This window comes from Antrostomus carolinensis, unplaced genomic scaffold, assembly GCF_000700745.2.
Source record: "Antrostomus carolinensis isolate BGI_N321 unplaced genomic scaffold, ASM70074v2 scaffold9577, whole genome shotgun sequence".
NCBI lineage: Eukaryota > Metazoa > Chordata > Aves > Caprimulgiformes > Caprimulgidae > Antrostomus > Antrostomus carolinensis.
Window position 1 is genome coordinate 49493 of NW_010325355.1, and position 13623 is coordinate 63115.

At 46.6% G+C, this 13623-nt stretch overlaps 1 protein-coding gene across 1 annotated transcript; it reads left to right on the forward strand.

Moving 5' to 3' along the window:
- The first annotated feature begins 154 nt into the window (after positions 1-154).
- On the forward strand, positions 155-9972 carry CACNG1 (calcium voltage-gated channel auxiliary subunit gamma 1). The gene is made up of 4 exons (XM_010171177.1): positions 155-414; positions 6556-6630; positions 8743-8880; positions 9615-9972. The coding sequence occupies exons 1-4, from the start codon at positions 174-176 to the stop codon at positions 9839-9841; spliced, it is 681 nt and encodes a 226-aa protein (XP_010169479.1). The 5' UTR covers positions 155-173; the 3' UTR covers positions 9842-9972.
- Positions 9973-13623: the final 3651 nt, after the last annotated feature.

A 13623-nucleotide genomic window follows, 5' to 3' on the forward strand; every position in this document is an offset into this window, starting at 1 on the left:
GCTCGTTATGTGCATTAATAACCTCCCTGCGCCGGCTGACACAGCCCAGCAGCTGCCTGAGCCGCCCCGCTCTCCCCGGCCCTGACATTTGCAATCGCTCAGATGCGCCAGGATTTCGGGAGAGGTGGCGAATCACCCGCCGCGCTCCGTCGAGAGCGCCCATCCGGAGCGAGATGGACGAGAACAAACCCCTGAAGGTCCGGTTGACGTTCTCCGTGATCCTGGTTGGTGTCTCGCTCCTGTTTGCAGCTGTAGTGACTGATCACTGGGCCGTGCTGAGCCCCAAAGTGGAGACGTATAATGCCACCTGCGAAGCGGCTCATTTCGGGCTATGGCGACTCTGTACAAAGCGGATTTTTGTGCAGGAGCAAGGTCCCAAAGAGAAGGGCTGTGGGCCAATAAGTCTGCCAGGAGGTAGGTGACAACCCACCAATGCATGGGAGAAAGCACCAGGCGGCCACGCCAGGCTTTGCTTAGGAGGTTGCAGGATGTGGCAGAAGGAAAATAGGGTCCGTGTTCCCCTGGCACTTAACTTGGGGTGGGGCTGCATGGGGCTGGTGGCATGTTGGTCTGCAAATACACCTTGTTTTCATCCCTCTTGCTGTAAGTGTGTGCTGTGTTGCCTTGCGCGTCTGTTTGTGAACATATTTGAATCTCCTGTGGAACAACAACAGCGTCAGGGAGATGGGGAGGAGGATGGGGCATGGTGGAAATCACAGAGTGAAACTGAGATGGAGGAAATGTTGTTGTCATCAGCCAAAGGTCCCACAGCACCCAGGCATGCTGATGGCAGCGGGCAAGAAAGAGGATTTATGGCTCCACCATACGGAGCTGGATCTTTAGGATTTCCAGATCCACAAAGCTATGAAGACACAGCCTCCATAGTGGTGGGCATCAGGTTGTCTCTGAGCTATTTCAGGAACAACCATTCCTCAGGGCAGGGAGGAAGAGGGGCCTGCAGTACGTTTTGCTAACTTCCAAAAAAAAAATCATAAACTGAGTTTGAAGCAATTTCTCAACAACTTACTGAGTCTCCTCACCTCTGGGAAGAAGCAGCCTGGTCCCACACACATCTCCATCACAAGTTCCTCCTCAATAGGGAGGGCAGTGGTGGAGTGGGCATGGCTGCTTTCCGGGAAGACTGTTCCATTCCCATGGTAAAAGGAGCTCATTATGTTTTTGCTGATTGCAAAGTCAGCAACATTCACGCCGCGTGCACTAACACACTCCCTCCCTGACCCAGCTACGCTGCTTTTTTAGAAAGCTCATAGGGTACTGGATGCTTTCCAGAACAGAAATAACAGCATTGCCTTCATGTTAGACTGGCTGCTTGAAATGAAATATATATGTTAACATATATCTGCAAAATTTCCTGTGAAAAATCTTACTGCCTGGGCTGACAGTACATTCCCTGTATTACTGCAATTCTTTATCTCTTCGGCCAAATTCCGTGTTCTGAGGAGAGGAGCTCAGTCACAGCATTTGGATCTGCCTCTAACCAAATTTGGGAGCGTGTCATCCGTATGCTTAATGTCTTTCCCAAAGGTACTCGTGCCTAGAAACATATTCCTCACTATCTGCCTTTCTTTACATGCAGAGGAAAACTCCCACAGAAGAAAAAATAAACAATAGAAATTGGTGGATAAACACCAAAGTTGCACAACCGCGGGGTAAATATAAAACTCATAAATATCCAGCTGTCTGCAAAAAGCAGATTTGCAGGCAGGGCAGCACGAAAGCAGCTCCTATCTTTGACAGACATCAGCATGTGCTTGCACGGGCCCTGAATCACGTCCCAGCGCTGCCGTTCTGCCGGGCGCAGCGAATAACTGGGTGATGACGGAGGGGCTGAGCTGCCCACCCCACACTGGAGGTGGTTTTCCTGTTTTTAAAGATATTTGGGAATTTAGATTATATCCTCTGTCATAATCAGCATCTGTGGTTTCAAAGGGTGAAAGTGGCACCTCATAATCTAAATATCTTAATCCCCGTGTCGCTCAGGCAGGGAACACGGCGTGGGGCGGAGGGGGGGAGCACAGCCCCCGTGGATTTGGGCTGCTAAATGATGCTGTGTCCGCACGGCTCACGTTCAATTGATTTCACACTTCTGGGAAGAGATGTCGACAGGGAAACACTGGGGTTGTGAAACCTGCAGCAGTCGAGAAAAATGTGAATGAACAAACGTGCAGTAAAAAAGAAAAAAAGCAGATGTGGGCACTGGTTTTCCTGAAAATCATGAGACCAAACCAGACATTAGTGCCAGGACTGCAAAAGAAACGTAAGAATTTATCACTGTGTGGATAACCATTTACCAGGTACTCCCTGAGGAGGAAATGGATGGCATGATTAACATTATTTATTAGGTTTTGAGCTCAGCACAGTGCAAAATGGGTAGGATGGTTTGGCTCACAGTCCACAAAGCAGAGCTGTGATTTAAGCAGAGCTTTAAAATTTTACAGGCTGTTGACAAATTGGAAAGGGTTCAGCATCCTGCTGTAAGAAATAAAAAGATCAGGGAGATGGTCATTAAAACTGGGCAAATTCAGATTAATACTGAGACATTTTTAACTGTGATCAGTGAGCACTGGGGTATTTTACTACTGGTTGTAAACTGAGTTCACCTTCACTGCCAGTAACGCCAGTATAGGTGGTGTCCTACAAAGAGGGCAGCAGCAGGGATGCTCTATAGCTTGTGTGTGCTGCCAGCAGGTTAAACAGGTCCTTAGAAATATGGGAACCTGAGTTCAGGCAACTGCAGAGGGAGAGAAATGCTTGGGAACTGGGTTATCAGCAGGGCTGTCTCATTCCCCGTGTCCATACAAGAGACTCACTCTGCAAGACTGGTATGAAATTAAACCATTTGGAGCTACCAGCTTCAAAACTCTGCGTGTCAAAGACCTTCCCCTGGCTTGCTGGCCAGGTCAGAGCCCAAGGTCTGGCGCCTTCCACCACTCAGCCCTCACCTTAACAACCTCCTAAAGTCACAGCAGCAGGTCCTGTCTCCCAAACTTAAAACAAGGGGAAACCTCACATTAAAATCCATCCAGCCTGCCACAAAGCCCCACGCACTAGGGTCCATCTCAGGTTCAAGAGCAAGGTGGGCTCCAGCCCCTTCCCAGCCTGTCACTCTAATGGTCTTGGGTGACAGCTGCCACCTGAAACTCTGCATGGCCCAAACATCTGGTGGCCTTTCTGCCCTTTCTTCCCCTATGAAGTCTCCACATTGCAGACCTCAAGGTTCAACCACAGCTCAATGGGATCGTCCCATGGCTGCTGTAGCTGCTGTCCAGCCCTGTGGCAGTCAGCAGCAGGAGAGGTTGGCTCTGGCTCTGCACGAGTAGAGGAAGGAAGAGCTGGTCCATTCGACCTGCACAGCGGTCATCCAGGAATGGTGGATCTGAGGAGAAGGGGCCATGAGGGCTGTAAGGGTGGGTGACCTGGAAAGGGGAGGACACTACAATAAACCACACTACAGCCATGAAGTTCACATGAGCCTTAAAGACCGCAGAGCCCCTGGACTGTTCCCATCAGCAGACTGAGGTGACCTCGTAGCAGAGATAATGCAATTAAGGGGTGGAGAGAAATAAAGATTTCCACACAGTTTTCATCCATTATAAAACCCATTTTAACTCCTATCCATTATGTAAATGTGGTGTGACACAAATGGGCTTTTCTCTTATTCATGATGGCACCAGAGAGGCATTGAAGTGCCTCAGTTCTCTTAAATAACAGGGAGCCTCTTTGAAACAGACACTCCCAGCTCAGCAGAGCACTGAAGCATCTTTAAACTGAAAACAATATATCATGTCACCAAAAAGGATCTAGCTGTATTTTCCCACAATAAAAGCATTTTCCAAGAACACCTCCCCTAGAGCTAACCCACACTTGTGATAACCCCACTCAACGTACCTTGGCAGAGCTTTGCTATAAGCAAAGACACAGGAGGCACAAGACACAGAGGCAGCTTCTTTTCCTGCAGACAAATATATCTCTAAAAGAAGGTTTTATGTGCTCTCCCTTTGCTGAGCCTTCACAGACTGGAGGGTGGACTGGGCTGGTTTGGTTCACCTGCAAAGGACACAAAGCTGTGCTGTGTGCCCCATTGCACCATGACTGGATGGCTTCACCTTGGGTTTGTCCAGTCAGCACACCTGGGAACTTCTTAGAGTTCAGCCTTTTTGGAGAATTCATGAAAAGCCAAACCAAAGAATCCAAGATTAACTGTCCCCATTTCATCCCATCTCCCTCTTCTTTAGGACAGGAGCCAAAGAATTCCCAAACTGGGATCACCAGGCTGGATGTTCAGCCTCAGGCACCACTCAGTCGCTGGCAGAGGGACGTAACCTCTGCTCTGGGGCTCAAAATTTGCAATTTTGGTCACAAAGGTCTGAGTTCAAATACATTTCCTTCACTCCTTTACAAGGATTATAAAGAACAGGTCACAGATGCCAGAGCTGGACATTAACCTAGTCTCCAGCAAGGAGAAGCTGCAGATGAAATAAAAGTCATCTTATAAAATTAACTAGATAAGAGTGTCTCAAAGGAATCTTCCACTAACAGGCCCAGAAACACTGCTTTACAACTGCCTGTCTTCTGGGAGAGAGAAAATAAATCCTTCTTGAATCAGTAACTCCAAAATCTGCCATTTATGTGACAGAAAAAAACCCCAAGAACCAACAGGTGAAGCACAGCACTGCGATACCTTCTTGTCACTAGAAATTAATGCTGTAAATAAGTGCCAAACTGCAGGAGGTGTCCCCAGGCAGAATCCCTGCATGGTCCTGCACCCAGGACCTGGCTCAGGCTTTACCTCACAACCTGCCCTGGAGCAGCATGTCCTGGTCCAGGCACTGGGGAGGACCACAAAGTCCTTCCAGACTTTCTCCCATCTCCTGGAAATCAGAGCTAACTCCGTTATTTAATGGACACGAGATGCTGGTGTTAACCCCTCTCCACAGGCAGTGTCTGTATTTCGAGCAATCTTGGAATGATTTTTGGATCTAATGGGAGTCCAACCCTGGGGTGCAGGATGGGTGCTGGGGCAGGTGCTGAGCGTGTCCTCTCCAGCCCGGCTCAGCAGAATAGCTCAATCAGAGCTGGCGCCGCTCAACGCATCTCCACGGTTGCACCCTTCCAGCCAAATTCCTGGCGAGCAACTGTTCTCCCGGCTCTGCGCCCCTTCAAACCTTCAATTAAATTGGTTACAAATAGATGGAACACCCTCCACACTAACTCTGTGCTGCTGCCAAAGCTCTGAGTCAGCAGGTCCTCACCAGACCCTTCCCCATCCCGCTGAGATGCTGAGGCTCAAATCCTCCCGTGGATCTGGTGACAGCAATGTCACCTCTTCGCTGGGTGACTCTCACTAGACCAAGTATGAAACAATATCATGGCCATTGAGAGACTCAACTACCAACTTCCCTCCTCCCAGTATCCCCCAGCCTCACAATCTTGAGCCCTGTTCACTTTATAACCCCTCTATAAATATCTCAGGGACGTGGCAGTGTGCTCACGTAAAGTCCAGATAGAGGAACTTGATCAAGTTCCCACCATCTAACTCTGCTATCTTAGCAAATTAACTTACTGGACTGCTCTGATGGGAGTGAGCGTTGGTTAAGGCAGGTTGAGCCTCTTCACCCTGGACTCCTCCCTGGAAGTGTTGAAGGCCAGGCTGGATGAGGCTTTGAGCAACCTGGTCTAGTGGAAGGTGTCCCTGCTGCTGGCAGGGGGGTTGGAACTGGATGATCCTTAAGGTCCCTTCCAATCCAAACCATTCTATGATTCTATGATTCTATGATTCTATGACTCGTACGGCTTTGATCAGGCTTCCCTGCCTGGACAACTGCTTGTGGCTTCAGATGGGTTTTGTCTTTTTGTTCTAATAGCCAAAAAAAAGCCCTCAGTGTCCCTATTGCAGTAAAACACCATGTGCTTTGCTTCATTGCTGCATCTCTGAGACCCCCATAGCACAGTGACCTCTGCCCCATGTAGCAAACTCCCCCCCCAAGGGGCTACAAGCTGGAGGAGGGGTGAGCTGGGAGGGAAAAGGTGGATGAGGACACTCCATCCTCCTTTTTTGGAGTCCCAGTTGACCACAGAAGTGGGGGTGATGCCACTGTGGAGTGGGTTGGCAGTGGTGAGGGGAGGTCAGCTGAGATACCAGCTCAGTTGCAGTCACACAGGTCTCATCACCAGGAAATACTGCTATATAGAGAGGCAGGAGCATGTGATGGCCAAAGAGAGAATGAGAACAATTATCTGTAATTCATGTTTTAAACAGATGAGCAATCAATGTGAAAAGCTCTTGGAGGGAGCAGCCCACAAAAGGTATCAGAGGAGGCTTCAGCCTTGTCCGTGCTGGAACTGGTGGCCTGGCATGTGCATGCCACTCATCTGCTCCCAAATAAAACAGATCCAACTCCAGCTTCTCTGTGTTACCAAGGGTAGGGAACTTGAAAGTCATTGCAACTTTGATGCATCAATAAAAAGCAAATTCCATTTTACCACATTTTATCAGGGATTTCTAAGCACACTAAATTCAGGTTTCTCTTTCAGAACACAACTGCTCCTACTTCAAGCACTTCACACCAGGACAGAGCTCGGAGATATTTGAAGTAACCACCCAGAAAGGTAAGAATGATCCTGAAAAATGTTTTCCTAACTGAGGTGCATACAAGATCTAAGGTAAAGGGGTTCCCCAAAATGAGGGTTCAGCCCGGGTTCCACTGAAAGCAGGAGAGGAATTTCTATCAGATACAACAAACTGGGGAAAATGTAAGAAAAAAATAAAAATGCTCTGAACAAGGTCAAATGACAACTTCCTGAGAAGAGTGATTTTTATATATGATCACAGTCATAAGTGTGATTTTCCTCAAAGTTGTCTCATAAATACATAACAATGTCAATACACATGAAAACAGCAAAAATTACTTTACAACACTGTCACTATTCGCGACACTCCGAGCCTTTACCATCGAAGGAAGAAGACATTAATAAAATCAAAATGAATAAATCATACCCCAGAGTCCTGACCCTGAAAAGAAGTACAGAGACTCTGTGAAGACCATTAGGAATTTTATGCTTCATATTGATTTTATATGAAAATCATGTACCAACAAGAGCAATCAATGGGAAGAAGGACCAGAGATCCTCCGAAGACAGGGACAGTCAGTATTTACAGAGCACGGGTTTTGAAAACAGCCTTTCACAGGCAAATTTCACATTTCTAATGAATCCCTGGTAAAATCAAATCATTTTAGCACCCATCTAATGCACTCCTTTCTCTTTCTTGCCCTCTCATTAAGGACAAATCCCTTTCCAGTTTGCCACATGACATATTTTGCTGTGGAGTCAATGAGTTGATGATTACATTACACATATTAAACAATCATCTTTTTTGCTTCCAGTGGAAATTATAATGGTGGAAATCTCTGCACACAGGTTTTCTAAAAAAACCAGTTTCCTAAGATGGGAAAGAAGGGGAATTTTAAGTGGATAGAAGAGCACGTATCCAAGCTACCTGCTTTTGCTCATTTATACACCACCAGTTCCAGCCGTCTGATGATAAAAACGTACCCACTGCTCCCTTAGTAATTTCATTAAAAAATCAGGAAGAACTTCTCTTTAAAGTAAAAGAAAAAGCTTAAGCCGCAGCAAAAGATTTCCCATTGAAATGAATTCTTCCAGGCAGTTCTAGCACATAGTGAAGAGAAACATTAAGGAAATTATAATAAAAGAGTGGTATGAAAAGCAAAGAGAACAAAGAGTGAGCTGCTGTTCCCTTTCACTGAAATAGTTATGATTTGATGGCAGCTAATTAGTAACAAGCAAAAAAATTCTTCACGATTTTGCCTGGGAGATATTTTTTTTTAAATGGCTTGAAAGGCAAATATCATCAGGCACTGTGATGTTCACACATGGCTACATGTGTTAAATATTAAACTAATCTGAAAACGAATGCAGTATGTAAATGAAGGCCTGAATTATTTAATTAGCAATTCTTCCCCTCCATTCAGGCGCTTCGGCCGGGGGAAGTGTCCAGCGCACATTTTAGCTGGCTTAACAAAAACCAGGACATTTTATGGAAGGTTTAATGCTATGCCCTGAAGAAGCTGGGTTTGCACAGAGCTGGAAATCATTGTTTTAAAGGGAAAAAAAAAAAAAAAAAAAAAAAAAGAAAGATGCTAGGCAAAGACTTCACCTCTGGCCTCCCGCCTGCTTCGCCTGCCCGGGTTTTGAGCCCCACGGAGCGTACAGCTGTCCTTCTGCATCGGTACATCGGCACCGTGCACGGGGGCTTTGCTGGGGCTCTGCAATACAGATCTGGAATAAAAATAGCATCAAGCTGTCTATTTACTCTGAGAGCAGAGTGATGGAAGAAATGAGAGCGTGGAGTAAGCCCAGTAAGGCTTCAACAGGAACGTTGATGCAGCAGAGCTGAAACTGCTCCAGCCCAGAGCTTCATCAGACCAACACAGGTGCCATTTGCTCCTTCAGGAAGTGCTCAGGAAACGTTTCCCTCTCCTGCTCTTATTTTATACCCTTTGCATTCAAAAGATACATGGTCAATACTTACCCCTGCTTTTATTTGAGGGAAATACTCAATTCCCCAGAGCCAGCCCTCCATAGCAGCAGGAGCTTATGTATTTCTCAGTGACCTACTGCAAAGTCGCCCCAGCTGATGGGACAGTGCTCAAAACTTGCAGATATTTGCATTTTTTGGTGTTTGTTTTGCTTTGGCAGAATACAGCATTTCAGCTGCAGCCATTGCCATCTTCAGCGTTGGCTTTGCAATCATCGGAACAATCTGCGTCCTCTTATCCTTCAGGAAGAAGCGGGACTATCTGCTGAAGCCAGCATCCATGTTCTACACCTTTGCAGGTAGGAGGCTGGGTACTCACATACTTACACTCAGTTCATAGGGCAACACAGAGAGACCTAGATCCCGGGAGGATGGAGACACTTCTAAAAATGCCCTGAAAGTGACATTTTCTTCCCAGTCACAATCAGATTATAGGTCCCTCTGTGGTGCTCCAGCTGAAGAGCTCTGAAAATGTCCTGCTCAGCAAGTATTACCCAGCAGCTTGTCTGTATTTTCTCCACCTACCTTTGAAAGGGACATTTCTAAGATATTCAGTTCCACCCCCAGTCTAAACGGGGGATATACACTATTCTATCTCATTTATTAAGACTCAAACCAAAAAAACAACTGATCCAGGCCCAAAATACACGGTTGTCTCCCAAAACATGAAGAGCAAGTAACACCTTGATGTGCCACAATGACTGAAAGACAGAGGTGCAAATTTTCACCTCAATAAAACTCTTAGTCAACCTTTGGAAAAGCTGCATAGGGAACACAATTATTCCTCCACCACTTTGAGTTTCCCATCCAAGCTTCCCTAAAAGATCACACTCAACAAGTCACCGGCTGACCCGGATGGCCTGGGTGATAGCAGAGCTCTGAGCAGTTATGAGAGTTGGTTCCTTCAAACAGTCAGTGACTCACCTGTGAATCTCACTGCAATTCCTGTAAGCAAAATGACAGATGAGGTAGTTAATTAAGGATGAAAAATTGACAGTTGGTTATTCAACCCACTGCTCCTACCTTCCTTCAGGTCTCTGCATCATCATCTCTGTTGAAGTCATGAGACAATCTGTGAAGAGGATGATCGACAGCAAGGACACAGTCTGGATTGAGTACAGTTACTCCTGGTCCTTCGCCTGTGCCTGCTCCTCCTTCGTCCTGCTCTTCATCTGCGGCATCGCCCTCCTCCTGATTGCGCTGCCTCGCTTCCCCCAGAACCCCTGGGAGACCTGCATGGATGCAGAACCAGAGCACTGATGTTCCCAGCACCCAGGAAAAAAAGCCAGAAAGTGTTTTGCCAAGATTTTTATTTTTTAAAATGTCTGGGTGGTGCTGTACAGGGTGCACTCCATTAACGAAGTCATTACTGAAACAAGCCACGGTCAATTGCAATTCTTGCTTTGTTTCTTCTCTTTTTTTTTTTTTCTTTTATCTTGTTTTTGTTTTTGTTTTGTGAGAAAGCAGAAAGAGCATTCAGCACCAGCACGGGTCATGGGGTGCAGCTGGGGCTGGGGGGAACCTGCGTGTGAGACAGCTTGTGCCACAAAGAAGACAGCTTTGTTAGGTGTTTGGTGTAGATAGGGTTGAAGAGCAGAAGCCATGAATTATATCAGGTTTTTACACCTCACTTGGTCAGAGAAGGAGAGTGAGAAATTCTAGCTCCATGGGTAGTCTGGGATTCATGCTGTGCTCCTCTACCTCCCCACAAGGACTCAGCTCATCACTCTGGAATAAGTTGGAGATCCTTACACTGTTCTAGTAAACAGTTAAAATTAAAGGAAAAAAAAACTTTGCCTAGCCAAAAATTTCTCCTACACCTTTACACTTTGCAGTTCCATTCTCTTGAATTAAGCACAAAAAACCCCACAAGTCACAGTTTCTGTTCTGCTTAAACTTTGATGGCAAAGCCAAGAAGTACTCAACACTAAGAGCGATATTTTCCTTTAGTAAAAAGCCCAATCTTCTAGTAGCATGATTTGCTGGAAAATTATTTTGATGGATGAATCACTTGGCCCATCACATTCTGACAGGTCCAGAATGACAGCGTGATTTTGGATGGCATTTACTGTACGTAGCTCTCATTTGCTCCTCATGAATGGGCTTTTTAAGGATACCATGCTCTGCTCGCTGCATATGTATATAAAACTACATCTGAGGAAAAATCCTTCGAGGTAGCTGCCAAGAAGGAAAGGACTTTGACTGAAACACCCAGGAGAATCAGCCCTGCAAACACTACAGAAGCACACTGCAGTTCATGCACACTTGAAGAAATGCATCACTGATGGAGGCTGGGTGCATTGCAGACCCCGCACAGTTCTGGGGGGAAACTGGGGGTCCCCCAGCCCCACACGCTCCCCCCTTTGCACCATCGTGGTACCCCAGCACCTAGAGATGGGTGTCTCTCTTTTTACAGTTCAATCTTCAGAATCTGCTAACCTTTTTTCCCCCCCAAGTAGGAAGAAGCAGGTGTTTTACGTGGCAGTTTTTTCACCTGATAATTTAAGAAGCAGGAGAAAAGGAAACCCCAAAGGTTCCTTCCCCCCACACTTACCTGTCCACAATTCTGAAGAAAAACAGAATTCAGAACAGAACATTTCTGATCATTTTGAAGAGATCTGAAATCCAGACATGTTCAAACATTTCAAGAAATTACCCAGCAATTTCATGCTGGTGTGAGGGGCTGCCCGTGACCCTGCTGGTGGCCAGACCCCATCTGGGTGTGCTGAGCCCCAGCAGCCTCCAGCCAGGCTCACGCACATCTCCATTTTCCCATCAGTAGAGTGGCAGTGAGAACAGAAGCCTTTTGTGAAGTTGCATTAATATTTTTCAAGCTCTTTGAAGTTGAAAAGCTCTACAAATAACACCGATATTCTAAAGTTTTGGGATAAAGCATTCAGTGGTGCTCAGCTCTGAGCATGAGCTGGGGAACTCTGCCCGTCTCATCACGAGAGACAACTGCGAGTCTGCAAGTTGTCACTGAACCACCACGGAATGCTAAATGGGTTTGAAATCTTATTTTTGGGTACAGAGCTGACATTCTTAATTTGCATTTTCATTGTTCAGGAAAACAGAGGTTAGTTTCTAGGGAGATACTTTACATGTGACAACAACAGAAAAGGAAGCGGTTGGTGTGACCTCTCCTCTGGTTGACCCCAGGTTGGGATGCCCAAATGCATCGAAGCAAAGCAGCCATCACCATCAAAATGATCTCACCTTGGTCATGCAATGGGTTGAGATAGGCGAGGTTTGGGGACAAGAGTTTAAGTTCATCACCTCATGTAGACTGGTGGCAAATCCCATGGTCCTGGGAAGCCTTTTGCTCACACTTTTTCTGAAGCACCATCTCTCTCTCTTGCAAAGCTTCTTCTGGGACTAATTTCTAGGTGGCTTTTTATCCTGATGGACCAGCCAAGGAGCAGCTTACCCCCCTTTGTGATAGCCATGAGCAAGAACATACACATTTCAGGTCTCAGCCATCCCATGACCCGCTCCAGCTTGTGTCAGGGCTAAACCCCTTTGCCCAAGCTACAGTGAGGGCAATGGAAAGATTCCCAGTGAGCGCTGGAGTCTGACCTGGATCCAGAGGTTTTACAGCCTCTCTGCGCTCACCTTACTCATGGGGCAAAGAAAACACACGGCTCATGGCAGAGAGACCCTACACCCACAGACAGCGACTCGGCTGAGCTAGATGCCTCCTAAAGCTCTTAAGCACGCTGAGCTTTATTGTCTGCTGTAAGTTGGGGCTTTTTAATCGTTCACAACTTTGTATGGTCACTGCAAGACTGAGAGGCATTTTCTTTTTCCAGATATTAAGAAATGTTGATGAAAGACCCATCCATTAAATTGGTCATTGGGATTCATGGTGGAAAAGGCATTGCTCGTACAGCAGGTTTGTTCTGCTGTATCCAAATCTCCCTGCCAGGGAACCAAAAATGTTTTAAGAGAGTTAATAGAATTGGTTTTCATAAAAGAAAAAGAAGAATATAGTGTTGGGGGGGGGCACCTGTAACCAGTTTGAGTTTTCATTCTCTCAGCTGAGCAAACAGCAGGGAATGGCCACCAAAACTTCAGGAATGTAGCACAAAAATGTGAAAGAAACGTCCTCACTGTCAGGGAGTCATCAAAGGAACACGGGGATGGGAACCTGGCTGCTACACAAGCAACAGGAGCACACGTGGGTTTGGGAAATGGCCTAAGAACCGACTGGGAAACACACATCATTAATTCACAGAACAATTAACTACCACCAGCCATCATGAAATCCCAAAGGTTGGTCCTACCACTACCAGACCCATCAACATCTTTGGTCCTAGGTCCCTTGGGCACGTGCCATTCACCATTTCATAAACCAACATCGCTGCTCATCCCCTCAAGGCACCCACACCAGGGTGTCCCCAGGGCACCGCACGTGACACGGCATCGAGATGTTGGTTGCTGAATTCTGCCCCACCCCACTGCAAAGCCCCAGTGTTAAATCACAGAGTCAAGGCAACAGAAGACACGGAGGGTTTTTTGTTGATGTAAGATTTGCTGTGAGGCACCAGGCGTGGAGAGAATCTGTTTCCCTTATTTTTAAATGCTGCGTTGTGCGAATTTAATGTGCAGAAAAGGTGCCAGACTAACAACCCTGAAGAACAAAACTGCCTGTTTAGCAAGCAGCTCAGCACAGCATCTCTCTGCAGAGAGGTCCCGCAGCAGGAACCACCTGGTCCCAGCCAGGCAGGGGTCCAAGAGCTCACCCCAAGATTGCAGGTCAGCGGGTTTAGAGCATGCAGGGGTGCAGAGATGGGCGGCTGCAGCAAGGGAAGGGGACATTCCAAAAATCTCTGTACAAAACCCTACTTTTCCCTTAGTCCATGTCTGAAAAGCATCAGCAAATGCACAATGCTCAGGTGTTTGACCAGCCCAACATTAGAAAAGCACAAGTAGACTTACTTGCTTTTTTTTTTTTACTGATCCCTCTCCATTCTGTCACTTCCTTGTGGCCATCACCTCTTTTTTCTTTCCTTTCTTTGATAAGGATCTGAAAGATCTAAAAA